Source organism: Lycium barbarum, chromosome 2 (assembly GCF_019175385.1).
Source record: "Lycium barbarum isolate Lr01 chromosome 2, ASM1917538v2, whole genome shotgun sequence".
Classification (NCBI taxonomy): Eukaryota; Viridiplantae; Streptophyta; class Magnoliopsida; order Solanales; family Solanaceae; genus Lycium; species Lycium barbarum.
In genome coordinates, this window is record NC_083338.1 from 122,818,004 (window position 1) to 122,830,930 (window position 12,927).

Below are 12,927 nucleotides of genomic sequence, written 5' to 3' on the forward strand. Positions count from 1 at the left end.
GAGCTAGTCATGAAGAGAAGATTAAATGCTCTTGTATTCGAGTCGCAACTTTGAAAAAAAGGAACTTGAATTGTCCTTTTCTTGTACCTTATGATACAAATTAAAGTAGTATGAATAAGTTATCATAAATCTAAAGCAAAGAAAAACCACTTAAACGTCAACAAACTTACTTTGGGAAAATAATATATACTTGAAATTTAATACAAGTGTACAATAATTCATTAAAAAAGATGTCACTAGTACTAGGCCTAGTCCTCTATAGTAGCTAATTTTTGATGATCTCCTTTAAGTTAAAGATTGAAGATAGGGAGGCAATATTAATCAACTGCAACATAATCAGTCGAGGCATTTTCAAGAAAAGTGTCCACTCATTACCCACTTCTCTGAAAGACCACACATCTTTTATACCTACATCATCTCCCACTAAACCCTAGCAGCATTTGGTGGTCAATAGTTCGAACTCCACCTTCACAAAATACAAGGACAAAAGAAAAAAATTAAACTACTTTTTTTTTCTTTTTCCAGCAAAAGAATTTACGTAGAGAAAAAGAAAACCCTCTTTCATCCATTCTTATTTCTCTCTCTTTAATTATTTTAAGTTGACAGCAAAGATTCTTTTGTTGCTTGAAGAATGGATACTACATTGGATGTACATAACATAATCTGTTTAAAATGGATAAGGGGAATCTACTAAGAGGGCCTGGGGGGAGGGAGAAACAGGAGTTAGTGCAACCATGAATAAGCTTAAACTATTTTTTGGTTTTCAATTTCTAATTTAAAACTCTTATTATTATTATATTCTTGGTTAAGCTTTTTCCCTTTTGCTTCGTGTATAAAAGGGGCACACTTCCTATATTTGCATACCCCATCCTAAAACCCCTTCTTTGTGTGTAAAGAAAGAAGAGAAGGAGAGAAATGGCTGGTGCATTTGCCTCCTTCCTCAACAAGGTGAAGCCTTATTTGGCTATGTTGTCCTTGCAGTTTGGGTATGCAGGGATGTATATTGTGACCATGATGTGCTTCAAAAGGGGAATGAGTCACTGGATACTTGTTGTCTATCGACATGTATTTGCAACCATTGCTGTTTTACCCTTTGCTATCGTTCTTGAAAGGTCTCTATCCTTTTCTCTCTCTATTCGTCCGCTTCATCCATAGTAGAATTATGGGGATATGTAGTTGCAACCAAGAAAAGTTCTTTTTGTTTTTGTATTTCAAGACACTCTTGCTTGAATCACAACCATATTTCTCAATTACATTCACTGTTGAAATATGTGATCATCTCATCAAAAAGTTTAAGTTGTACTCAAGACAGTTGCATGTTCTGATACCATATATATTGAACTGTTGAAGTCAGAGAGGGTGCATTTTAAATCTCTAACGTCCCCATTTAAGAACTTGTCATAAATTTTGACACATATTACTTGACTTGCATAGTAGTATAGTGATGGCAATATTATGTTGCGGATATCTAACAGCATACCTTCATTTTGCTTTGTTTTTGTCTGCAGGAAAATAAGGCCAAAGATGACACTCAGGGTCTTCATTAAGATAGTGGCTCTTGGTTTTCTAGAGTAAGTGGTCTTTTAAACTCATTCTGTAATCTGTATTCTGCTCAATTTACATGTGAGCAAATTACAAGTATAAATATATGCCCGAATTTTTTTTTTAATCTTCTGTCTTGAAATTTCATTGTCTATTCAGTCATATAAACGCATGAGATTCTGATGTCTCTTTTCAATTTCTTAATTAATTGTAGCATCTTTTTCTTCATATAATATTTTTTTCAGCTTTTTGTTTTGGCCTTCATTTCGTCATTTATCAAACTGACTGTAGAAACATAGGAGTATATAATTGTCCAACTTTTTCCTACAAGGTTACTCTTGCATGAAAGGGATGAAAATCCAACTTTGAACATTAAGATAAGATTTATCAGCTCCCCTTGTATTGTAATTTGAGTTCTTTCTAACAAACTCACCACTTAACAATCAATATATGACCCTGAGATATTTTCCATGTGCCTAAAGATTCTCATTTTCTTTCTTTATTTTTTATTTCATTTTTAAAACGTTTTGATAGTGTTAAAGAACGTTTGGTTAAAGAATAATACTACAAATTCTACAACTTTATATAGATTCACATCACCCTAAACCGTAGCTTATATCCCTACCTACCTAACCTCCCCCCCCCCCCCCCTCCCTCCCCGCACCAACCTCCACCCATCTCTCCTCTCTCATACTCACACAAATAATTGTTTCCCATGTTTTCCAATTATATGTTTTATGCCAATAGAAATATTCACTAAATCAATTATCACACTCAACTGAATAAATTAAAACTCTATTGTTTTATGGTCTTTAGAGGTGCTTTTTCTTTTCTTTCTTAAATTTAGTACGTGACATATTTTGGTGATAGTGTTTCCACATTTTGTCGTTCATCTTTTGATGTTAGCTTTAGTTGAAAGCAAATACTGTAATATTACTCATAGAAGCAACTTCCTATAATAGAGTAATCACTAATCATATTATTCTTTACGTAAACAAGACAAATAAGTTCAATAAAGAACGTCGAACAAAGTCTTAATCATTCCGAATTAGCTAGAAAGCAAATTCATTAGTTCTATATATTTAATTTATTTGGAAAGTTTATGTACTAGAGACAAAAAAAAGTTTAACAATATCAATATAGTTGAGTATAGGGTTATAGATTCTATTGATGAATCGACACCCCGATCAAGAATATGGCATCTATAGTACTATTAAAGCATAATAAAATGGTTCCAGAGAGATATTGTTCACGGAATAAAATAAAACTTTTTTTTAACAATTACTAGGAAGATTTTTAAACCTTATGTAGATTGTATATACTAATTCTAAATGAAATTTAAAATAAATGGAATTTCAGGCCAGTGATTGATCAGAACTTGTACTATCTGGGACTGAAGAGCACAACTGCAACATATGCATCTGCCTTTGTCAATCTCCTCCCTGCAGTAACCTTTCTCCTGGCTGTCATTTTCAGGTATTATTCTTTTTTCTCTATCAAAATTAATTTATAGCGATGGTATTAAATTAATCTCTCATAATTAATTATGGACAGTAGACAGACAACCTTGCTTTACTCCATTAGAATCAGCAAAACACCAACAACAACCAAAAAAAAAAAAAAAAAGAAGGAAATAAAGGGCTATGGTAGCTTTTGATGCCCTTTGTTTATTCCATAAACATACTACTAGTTCATTGCAAAAGTAATAAGTTATAAAAGCATGACCTCACATAAGCAAAGTTGCTTCCCACTTGGAAAGCAATGATCTCAAAAAGTTAGTGGTTGGTTGTGTAGTTATGTTTTATGTTTATTGGCACATTATTACCTATTACTATTTGAGATTGTGCTTTATAGTACAAAATAATATCAAAACAAACAGAAGTGTAGTACTAGCTAGTACTAGAGAAAAGAAAATACAAACAAAATCACTATTAAAAAAATTAGGAATTACCAACTATCATTCTGTAGCTAAACAACAAAATTCATCGCTAATTCTATGTAGTGACGAATTATCAAAAAATTATTTTATGTTGGAGCAATTTAGCAGCGAAATTAATAGTTAACTCCAATTTTTCTGTAGAACTGAATAGGGAACTCATGAACGTTACTAATTTTTTTTTCCTTCTTTTTTTATGACTAGAATTGAGAAAGTAAACCTAAAGAAGAAATCAAGCATGGCAAAGGTGATAGGAACAATAATAACAGTGGGCGGAGCAATGGTGATGACTATTTACAAAGGGCCAATGTTCAACTTGGTCGCTCGTTCTCACGGTGTCGGCCACCATGAAGTCGCGGCTGCCACCCCCGTGAACTGGGTTGCCGGGACCATTGAGCTCATTGCTTGCATTGTTGGATGGTCAGGTTTCTTCATTGTTCAAGTAAGTTACTTATTATATTCTATTATAAAGGACTCAAACAAATTTATTTTACTCATTTAAATTTTAATATGATTTATTAATTTATTTTTTATTTTTTATATATATATAGTCGATGACATTAAAAGAGTACCCAGCAGAATTATCTCTAGCTGCATGGGTATGTGTGATGGGCATAGTGGAAGGTGGAATTGTGGCTCTTATAATGGAACGTGATTGGAATGCTTGGGTTATTGGCTTTGACTCTAGGCTCCTTGCTGCTGCTTACTCTGTAAGTTTTTTTCCCACTAAATTACCTTAATTTACTCAATTTTTACCACAAGTGTGATTATAACTTTTTTTGGTACTAGTTTTACAATTTAAGATTCTAATTAGAGCATATAATTTGTGTTTGGCAGGGTATTGTTTGCTCAGGAATTGCATATTATGTGCAAAGTGTGGTTAATAAAGTAAAAGGGCCAGTGTTTGTGACAGCCTTTAGCCCATTGAGTATGGTTATCACTTCAATTCTTGCTGCTATTATCTTGGCTGAGTCAGTCCACCTTGGAAGGTAATCTTTCTCTCTCATTTTCCACTCATTTTTCATCATTATTAATTCCTAATGACGATAAAGTTAAGTATCATCAAATCATTTTTTTTATAAAGATTATTAGATTGTCACTAGCGATTTTGACATAATTTATTAAATTTAGTAGAAACCAAGTCATGAATTTGAAGTCTAATATCAAATCATTCTTTGTCAAATAAAGAAGGGGAACAGTGAAAATTGAACTGACATGTTTATCCGTAGATTTTCACACGTGTTGTTCAACTGAATGCACATTAACAATTTCACGTCACATTACTCTTTTTTTTCTTAGCTCACTTTCTCATTTCTTTTTAATTATCTAATTATTTCTTGATTCTTTCGATAAACAATTTCAGCTTAATTGGAGCAATTATCATAGTCATTGGACTTTACTCTGTGGTGTGGGGTAAGAGTAAGGAGGGGAAAGGAAATGAAATTATTGGCAAAGACCAAGAATTACCAGTTGTGGACATAAAAGAAAGGTCAACCATCGTTGATGATAATATTGATGATGTTACCATTGTAAAATCAAAGATCCCAGCTGAGAAGAAGGCTTCTTCAATCTTCCAAGAGCTCTAACAACCAAAATAAAAGAAGCAGTATCTTTAAATTTGTAATTTTAATTTTGACTTGTTGCAATGTTAAAATTTCCAAGTGTTGCTTTGAAACAATGCACTAATGTTGTCAACTGTTGGCTAATATGAAAAAGGTGTGCCATCTACTTTTTGTGTCAAAGTCAAGGAGTGGTCTCTCCACTAGGGTATGAAAAATGAACATGTTTTATTTTACCTCCAATGAGTAGTAACATTCTTACGTTCAATGTCATAAAAGAAGTACATTTCAAATAACCTAGTCTTTAACCTTTGCTTAAACGACGTCCAATGCTCCCAATTAACCTCAATCTACATAATTCATAATCGAATTCCTTCAATTCTTGTACTATCAATAGTGTTTCTATCCTAATCAATGTTCAAATAAATAGACATAATAAATCGCATCTCCATGATCAAACTCACTTTATTTAAATATAAAATAACTCAAATCTTTACCATAGTCGTACTCAAATCAATGATACTCCTAGACAATTCTACAGAGATTAAGTTTAGCATGAATTTTTTTTCCGAAATTGAATTTTGTTTCGATCGAGTGTTGTTAAAATAGATGGGTACATCTTTTGGAGTTAATTTTGTGCATAGAATATTGCTTGTTTACTTGGGAAGTAAAGATGATGAGCTAATTAAACTCATTAAAAGCAATTGAAACTCGCGTAATCTTGTGTTTGAAATTTCGAGTTTTAGAAATTGGAATTTGTTTCTAGTGGGTATTGTTGGAATAGATTGGGAATACGGTAAGGAGTTTAATCTCAATTTTGAGACGATTTGGTGGAGATTTAATGTGGTTTGAATTGAAATTTGAGTTACAGTTCAAAGAAAGAAGATGAAGTTTCTGTATGTATAAATGTGCATCTTTCATGTATCACTTGTTCATTCCATATGTATCTTGTATATATCAGTGTATATCCATATATATACTTGTAAGATACATGTGCGGTGAAGAAAATTTCAACTCAATTTTGACTATGAATTTTTGACTTCAAACTAGTTCAAATCATCTCCAATCTTTCTCAAATTTTATTTATTGCCTCCTTTATGTATCTTCAACGAATTCCAACCATTGAGAATAATTTCTATATTTTTTATAGAAGAGCCAGTTTCAACATGGTTGCTTCTCAGGCAATTAAATTAAAGCTGAGGGCATTTTAGACTTTACATAATATCTAGAAAACGTGTCTTTCAACGCAAATCTAAACAGCCGCGTGTCAATTGTCTTACATCGTGTGTATCTACTTCCTTTGGTTTCACCGCCTCTCCTTCCATTGTTTGCTTTACTCCGAGGTGATCTTCGAATGCTGAGGACAAGTTAAAGCAGACCTTATTAACGCTCTCATATTCTATTCTTGTGCTATTTTCCATCGGAGTATCACATTTAAATAATAAATTATAGTTGAGTTAAATGGAATTGAAACAAAACACCTTTTTCAAAAGAGGAAATGTGGGACAAATGGAATTGAAATAAAATTCCAGCCCTTGCTGAGTAAATGATATTTATAATGCAAAGACACAAATAGATTCAGAAAAGTCAACTAAATAGGACCAAAAGAAAAATGTGGAAGAAGTAGTACATAACCAAATACCACCAATTAATATTGAATTTACCTCCAAATCTTATAATTTAGTGATATCGTTATTTTTTTTTTTTATGTTTTCTTACAGATTTGAAAAATTGAGTTGAAAGAATTTTGAAATTTTTTAGTATACTAGAACTAGCGATGCAATGATTTTGTAGTTTGTTGTTGTTGAATAAAATTTAGGACCTTGCCGCGAAGATCAAAACATGCTAAAAAAAATTGTGTTAGATTTTGAGGGATCTAGGTGAGGTGACCGAAAATAAAGATTGTAAGTAGCACGAGGGAGAAATCTATGCTTCACTTGAAGTATTGCACAGTGATTTATATAGAGTAGCATCGTTTAAGAAATCGTTGAATAGAATTAGATAAATATTCTACTTTTATTGAACCTTGTATGAGTATATCCAAGTGCAACAACCTGATGAAAAAGCAGTGTCTCTAGATTGCTAGATGATTGCAAATTTACTAGAAAAAAATGTTAACAGTTTATAACAATCCATTTCTAACTAAAATCTTCGTTATATATAATTATATGTTGTCTCCTATTTCCATATTAAAGACAAGGGTGAAAAAACATTTACTAACTGTTCATTAGTTCAGTTGTCTGCATTCTTTGGCTTGGTTAAACGTCTTTTAGTTTGTATATAGTTATTGTCCATGACTTTTACTTTGATAGTTCGTAGTCCGTAACTAGCGTAGTTCGTAGTTCCTAACTAACAAATACTGCTCACATCCCAAAAAAAAAAAAAACAGAAGGAATTATTTTGATCTGAGTTTGAACTCTACAAAGAAAAGTGTTAATTTGTTAGTCATTCTGTCAATTTTGATTTGAACTTGACTTAATTTGTTAGTCATTCTGTCAATTTTGATTTGAACTTGACTTCTTAATAATAAGTTTTAGAGTGGGTAGGAGAGCATTCTTTTAGTTGCTTGCTTTATTCACATAATCTCAATTATAGGAATAATTTACTCATTGATTCCATGATCTTTTTCGGATATCCACATATTCAGCTTGACTTTACCGTATACCATTTGGACTATCACTGTTCTATATACTTCTATATAAATAAGAAAGATAAACCGTATATTCTTATCCCAGCTACCAAATTGGTATTATGCACTTGTTTGCTTATATTTGGTGTATTTTTACTAATGTATTTCTTTAAATGTTCTGCAGATGACGGAGTTAAGCAAAATCATCGAAGGCTTGTGCTAAGTTGAATCTAGAATTCTTCAGAGAATGCAAAACTAATGCTGCTAAATAATTTCCTACCTATACTGATATATTTAGAGGTAATACGAACCTCATATGTGATTCATGAAGTTGTGTACTGTCACATTATCTTACACTTGAATTCCTGGCATTAAATTATTAGTCATGCGTAAACTCATAGGCACTTGTCTACATTCTTACTGGATAGAGAAAAGAATGTTATCAGGATCTCTCAGCCTATACTATCTTTTCTCTTTGGATTAGCATGGAGAAATGCCGTAAGATATGTATTAACTGAAAATCTTGAATTATTTTTTTCTCAAATCTGCCTCATAATTAATACCTTAGATTAATTTTTCCCTATGTCTAAAAGTTTTTTATTCTTTGGAATATGAGATTTTGTTGCTTATGTATATATATAATGGTAACCATCTGTAGTACCAGTAAGTATTTCCCCTTTTTAGAAAGTTGTGTCGTATATAAACTTGAATTATGCTTAAGATATTACGTTATAGCTTGGAAGAATTAATATCAAAACATTGTCCCTATCTTGTATATTGCACTTTCAAACCCCAGTATGTCGCTTGAGCATAGAGCACATGAATTTGAATATTTAGCAATACTTTAGAACTGGTTGTGACCTGTGATATGGGTTTTCATTGGATCCAACTTTCTTTAGTTGTTTTTATTTTAACTAACTAAACATGATAGTGGGAAACGTAAGTGCAGAAACACGAGTCACATCAGCAAGCACATCTTCGTAGGAGAAAGGAGGAGCTTGGAGTAGGAGAATTGATGATGGCCTGTGAAGGGATTAGACCAAGTGAGATACAACATGACATAAACGAAGCAAGAGTCCGGAGCCTAAAGGGTATAAAAATACACGGTTTTTACCAAAAAGGAACGTTTAAAATTTATTATATCGAAAGGGGTATATCGTGAGTTGATCCACGATGTACCCCAAATTTTATTTTTTAAATTGTCAGACAAACGAACGAAAAAAAAAAAAAATATTTACAAGTATAACGTGGACTGATCCACGTTATACAATATAAATTGTATAACGTGGATCAGTCCACGTTATACAAGTTATATAAATTTTCGAAATTTTTTTCGTTTTCCAAATACTCACTCTATAAGACGTTGTCTAGATTTAAATCATATTCGGTTATGTTTTTAATAAAAAAAATTATTGATTTTTTAAATTTTTAAAGCATGATTAACTCAAATAAATATTTTAACACATGCAAATAATTAAATGTGTTATATATGCGAACAGAAATAAAAAATTAAATATAAGTTAAATAAACGTCACACATTAACTGAATGGTAAATGTTAAACTACATACTAACTATTAAACTGCACAAGACATGTTATATATTCTTGAAAGAGTACATAAAGAAACAACAATTGTACAAGTTAAGAAAAAACATAAAAACCAACAAGCAACAACAACTACTGATTTCTATCAGGGCATCGATTCTTGTTATGACCTGTTTGCTTGCACGTAGTACACTTTCTACTAAATTTTTTTTTTTCGTTCGTTTGTCTGACAATTTAAAAAATAAAATTTGGGGTATATCGTGGATCAGCCCACGATATACCCCTTTCGGTATAATAAATTTTAAACGTTCCCTTTTGGTAAAAACCGTGTATTTTTATACCCTTTAGGCTCCGGACTCACGAAGCAACATATGTAGAATTGATGATGTCTAGCTCTTAGAATTCAAGCTTGTAAAATCAAGATCTCTTGAAAATAATCATGCGTTATAAGTTAGATAAAACACAATTCGGATATTTCTACTGATGTATTGATGTTTGCAGGTTTGATGTATTAAAAAGGCATCCAGCTAATAGCATGCTATGTTATCTTTAGCTGATTTGATAATAACTTACATGCACTAATTTTTAGTATCTGCAATTTCATATTAAAACAAGGTAGATTAAACAAAATAATTTCAGACTTCAATAATGCACGGGCCATAACTGGCTAATATTATATATATATATATATATATAAAAAAAATTGTAATGTTTTGTTGGCAAAAAACAGTTCAATGACATTTTATGGCGAAGTGGCTATAAATTACTTATGCCTTCGGTACGTTTCATTATTCCCTCGATCAAATCAGTCAAGCGAATAAGTTTCAAAGTTTCAGTAATAGACTAAACAATTAAGAAAAGAGAAGAGTCATTAGGTAAAGTAACATTAATATTACCGCTAGCCAACAATGACATAATCCAACTTATATTTTAGATAAAAGGATAAAAAAACATAACATTTACCTAGAATAAGCCCACCCCAAAATGGAGCTTCGCATGCAAACTTGGTCACTTGAGTTACGTCATAAACTATGTGCCAAATTGCCAAAATTGGAGACGATATGGTGTTGATTGCAAAGAGTAGCAAACTTCAGGGCGCAAAAAGGCAAACAGGCAATGAAATTTAGAGAAAATGATAAAAATGGTCCCTTATGTTTGAAAATAGGTACAAAATAGTCCCTTAATTATGTACTCAACATTTTTGGTCCTTGAAATTTGTATTAAGTTAATATTATTAGTAGACATTTGGCCATAGAAACAAAAAAAAAATCCCTTTTTTTTTTGAAATTTTTGAGTTGGAGCTGTGGAGTTGTGTTTGGCCATAGTTTTTGCAAATAACATTTTTTTTGTTGTAATAAACTTATAATGGTTGTGAAAAAAGTGAAAAATAATTTTTTCTTGTTTTTCAAATTCCAAATACAACTTGAAGTTGTATTTGGAATTTGAATGGCCAAATACTAATTTTTGAAGTGAAAAAAAAAAATCGAAAAAAAGTGAATAATTCTTACGGCCAAACGGGTCCTTAGTCTCTCACAAATATATACCAAACGTTACTTATTAGATTTGACAGGAACTATGATAAAAATAAAAGTACTGAGAACTCACATTTAGAAGTACAATTTTATAGTTTCCTATCTTTTATTTCTAGAGTCTAGTGCAACTTTTTAAGGTGTAATCTCTGCTATTTTATTAAATATATTCTTATTGTCTAATGCAATTTTTTGTGTTGTATATTTTATGGTTGATGAGGCTTTCTTGGTGTTTATGGTTAAATCTTAATTTCCATTCTTACGTGAAATCTAAATGGCGGAGATTAAATGTGTTAAGTTTGGCAAACTTAAAGGACCAAAATGATTCAATGCATACTTTAGGACTATTTTGAGCCTAGCCTCAAATATAAGGGACCATTATTGTCATTTTCTTGTGAAATTCACAACCTTTTTGTCTTGGGGTTAGGAGGACTGAAGAGAAGCAAAGCAGCAATGGCAACTGGACTTGCAATTGGATTTAGTGCTGTAAGACCACCATTAAACCAAGCATTAGGAGTCAAAATCCTTACTTACCAAAAAAGCAAATGGGTTTTTAGCCCTTTGGCTTTTTCATCATCATCATCATCTTCTTCTTGTTCTTCAACATCAAGAAAGTTAATACTGTATTCAAAGCCTGGTTGTTGTTTGTGTGATGGCCTCAAAGAAAAACTCAATGCTGCTTTCTCTCTTTCAACTCCTATTTCTCTCCATGATGTTCAATTACAGGTTCTACCCTTTTAAATAATTAAATGAATGCCATAGGACAAAATAATTACTCCCCTGTTTCAATTTATTTGTCTTATTTTTCTTTTTAATCTTTTTTTTCTTTTTTTTTTGGCAATTCTTTAATTCTGACATGTTTTAAGATGACAAGATGAAAGGACATTTTTGTACATTTGATATATCTTTAATTCAGGTCTTCGTGTGAGGTTAAAATCAGACAAACAAATTGAAACGGAAGGAGTAATAAGTTTCACCTTTTGAAAGTCATATGACAAAAAAATAATGGGATGGAGGGGTTACTTTTTGCAATGGTTTTTGAAGTTTGATTTTATGGGTTTTGGCAGGTTAGAGATATAAGTAGCAATCCTGATTGGGAGAAGGCTTATCAATATGAAATACCTGTGTTGGCTAGAGTTCGTCCTGATGGCACTGAGGTTTGATTTGCTTCTCTTTGTTGCATTTCGTTGTGTTGTATGTTACTTGTGGTACTGTTTTGAGTGTGATGTTATTATAACCTTTGGAACATAACAATTGTGGTAACTTTTATCCGCTTTTGAAGTGCAACATATTGTACTAGTTTTAATGTTGTTTCCCAAGAAAACTCGGGAGTCTATTAGTAGGGAGATAGGAGAGAGTGTAGGTAAAGGATTGCAAAAACACCCTTTTTCTTCCTCTACTTTCTATCTCTTAAAACCAATCGACCCTCCATGGGAAGTACCACTTTCCAGGATTAGTTTATCTTGCGTGTAATACATGATAAATTCATCAAATTACCATCATGTACTGGTGAACTACCACACATATTAAGTGTGGGGCTCAATCATCTCCGAATGCTCCAGTAGTTTTCAGTAGTAGGTTGGATTGACGTCACGTGGCTACGTAAAAGTATTGATGGTCTGGATGCATCTGTATGAAAATTAGAAAAGAAAGAAGAAAGAAGAGAACATTTTTTGTAGAGCTTCAGAATGAAAGAGCTTTTAGCAGAACTCCATCCATTGAAAGTGATGGCTTTGAACAATGGACGCACCAAATCTCTGCAATGGCTTTCACGTGTGCTCTGAAATTACAGTTAGATTTATTCCATCTAACCAGTAAAAATAAACCCGCTATTTGATTTATCCAACAATAAACAATCAAGATAATATTGAAATTAATTCTACTCCCAGCAGGACACACTACACAACATGTAATAAAGATTTTTATAGGAGAACAAAATGAAGCGAATTTACAGCTCTTGTCATATATCTATAATAGCTTCCAATAATGTTGAATATATAGTGAATTTTTTGCGCAAGCCGTACATATTGCGTTAACAATAATGGGGGGAGGTGGTTTTGGTTAGTTAAATAGTTGTTGTAGTTTGAGTCCTCTCGAGGACGGGCCCCTTTTTTGGGGGAAAGGATAGTGGGTAGGGCTTATCTTTCCCCCAGACTACTTTACTCACTGGAAATCATTCCACGTACAG

The 12,927-nt window shown here is 32.2% G+C and overlaps 2 protein-coding genes across 2 annotated transcripts in view; both read left to right on the plus strand.

The window, feature by feature from the left end:
- The first annotated feature begins 801 nt into the window (after positions 1-801).
- Positions 802-5,298, plus strand: LOC132627016 (WAT1-related protein At4g08300-like). Its single transcript, XM_060342064.1, has 7 exons — positions 802-1,112; positions 1,509-1,571; positions 2,902-3,018; positions 3,683-3,920; positions 4,030-4,188; positions 4,316-4,467; positions 4,842-5,298. The coding sequence occupies exons 1-7, from the start codon at positions 916-918 to the stop codon at positions 5,062-5,064; spliced, it is 1,149 nt and encodes a 382-aa protein (XP_060198047.1). The 5' UTR covers positions 802-915; the 3' UTR covers positions 5,065-5,298.
- Positions 5,299-11,142: 5,844 nt separating this feature from the next.
- LOC132627017 (uncharacterized) overlaps positions 11,143-12,927 on the plus strand; it is a 13,670-nt gene continuing 11,885 nt past the window's right edge. The window contains exons 1-2 of the mRNA XM_060342066.1: positions 11,143-11,465; positions 11,807-11,896. Coding sequence (XP_060198049.1) covers positions 11,193-11,465; positions 11,807-11,896 — 363 coding nt within the window. The 5' untranslated portion in view covers positions 11,143-11,192. The remainder of the gene's footprint in view (positions 11,466-11,806; positions 11,897-12,927) is intronic.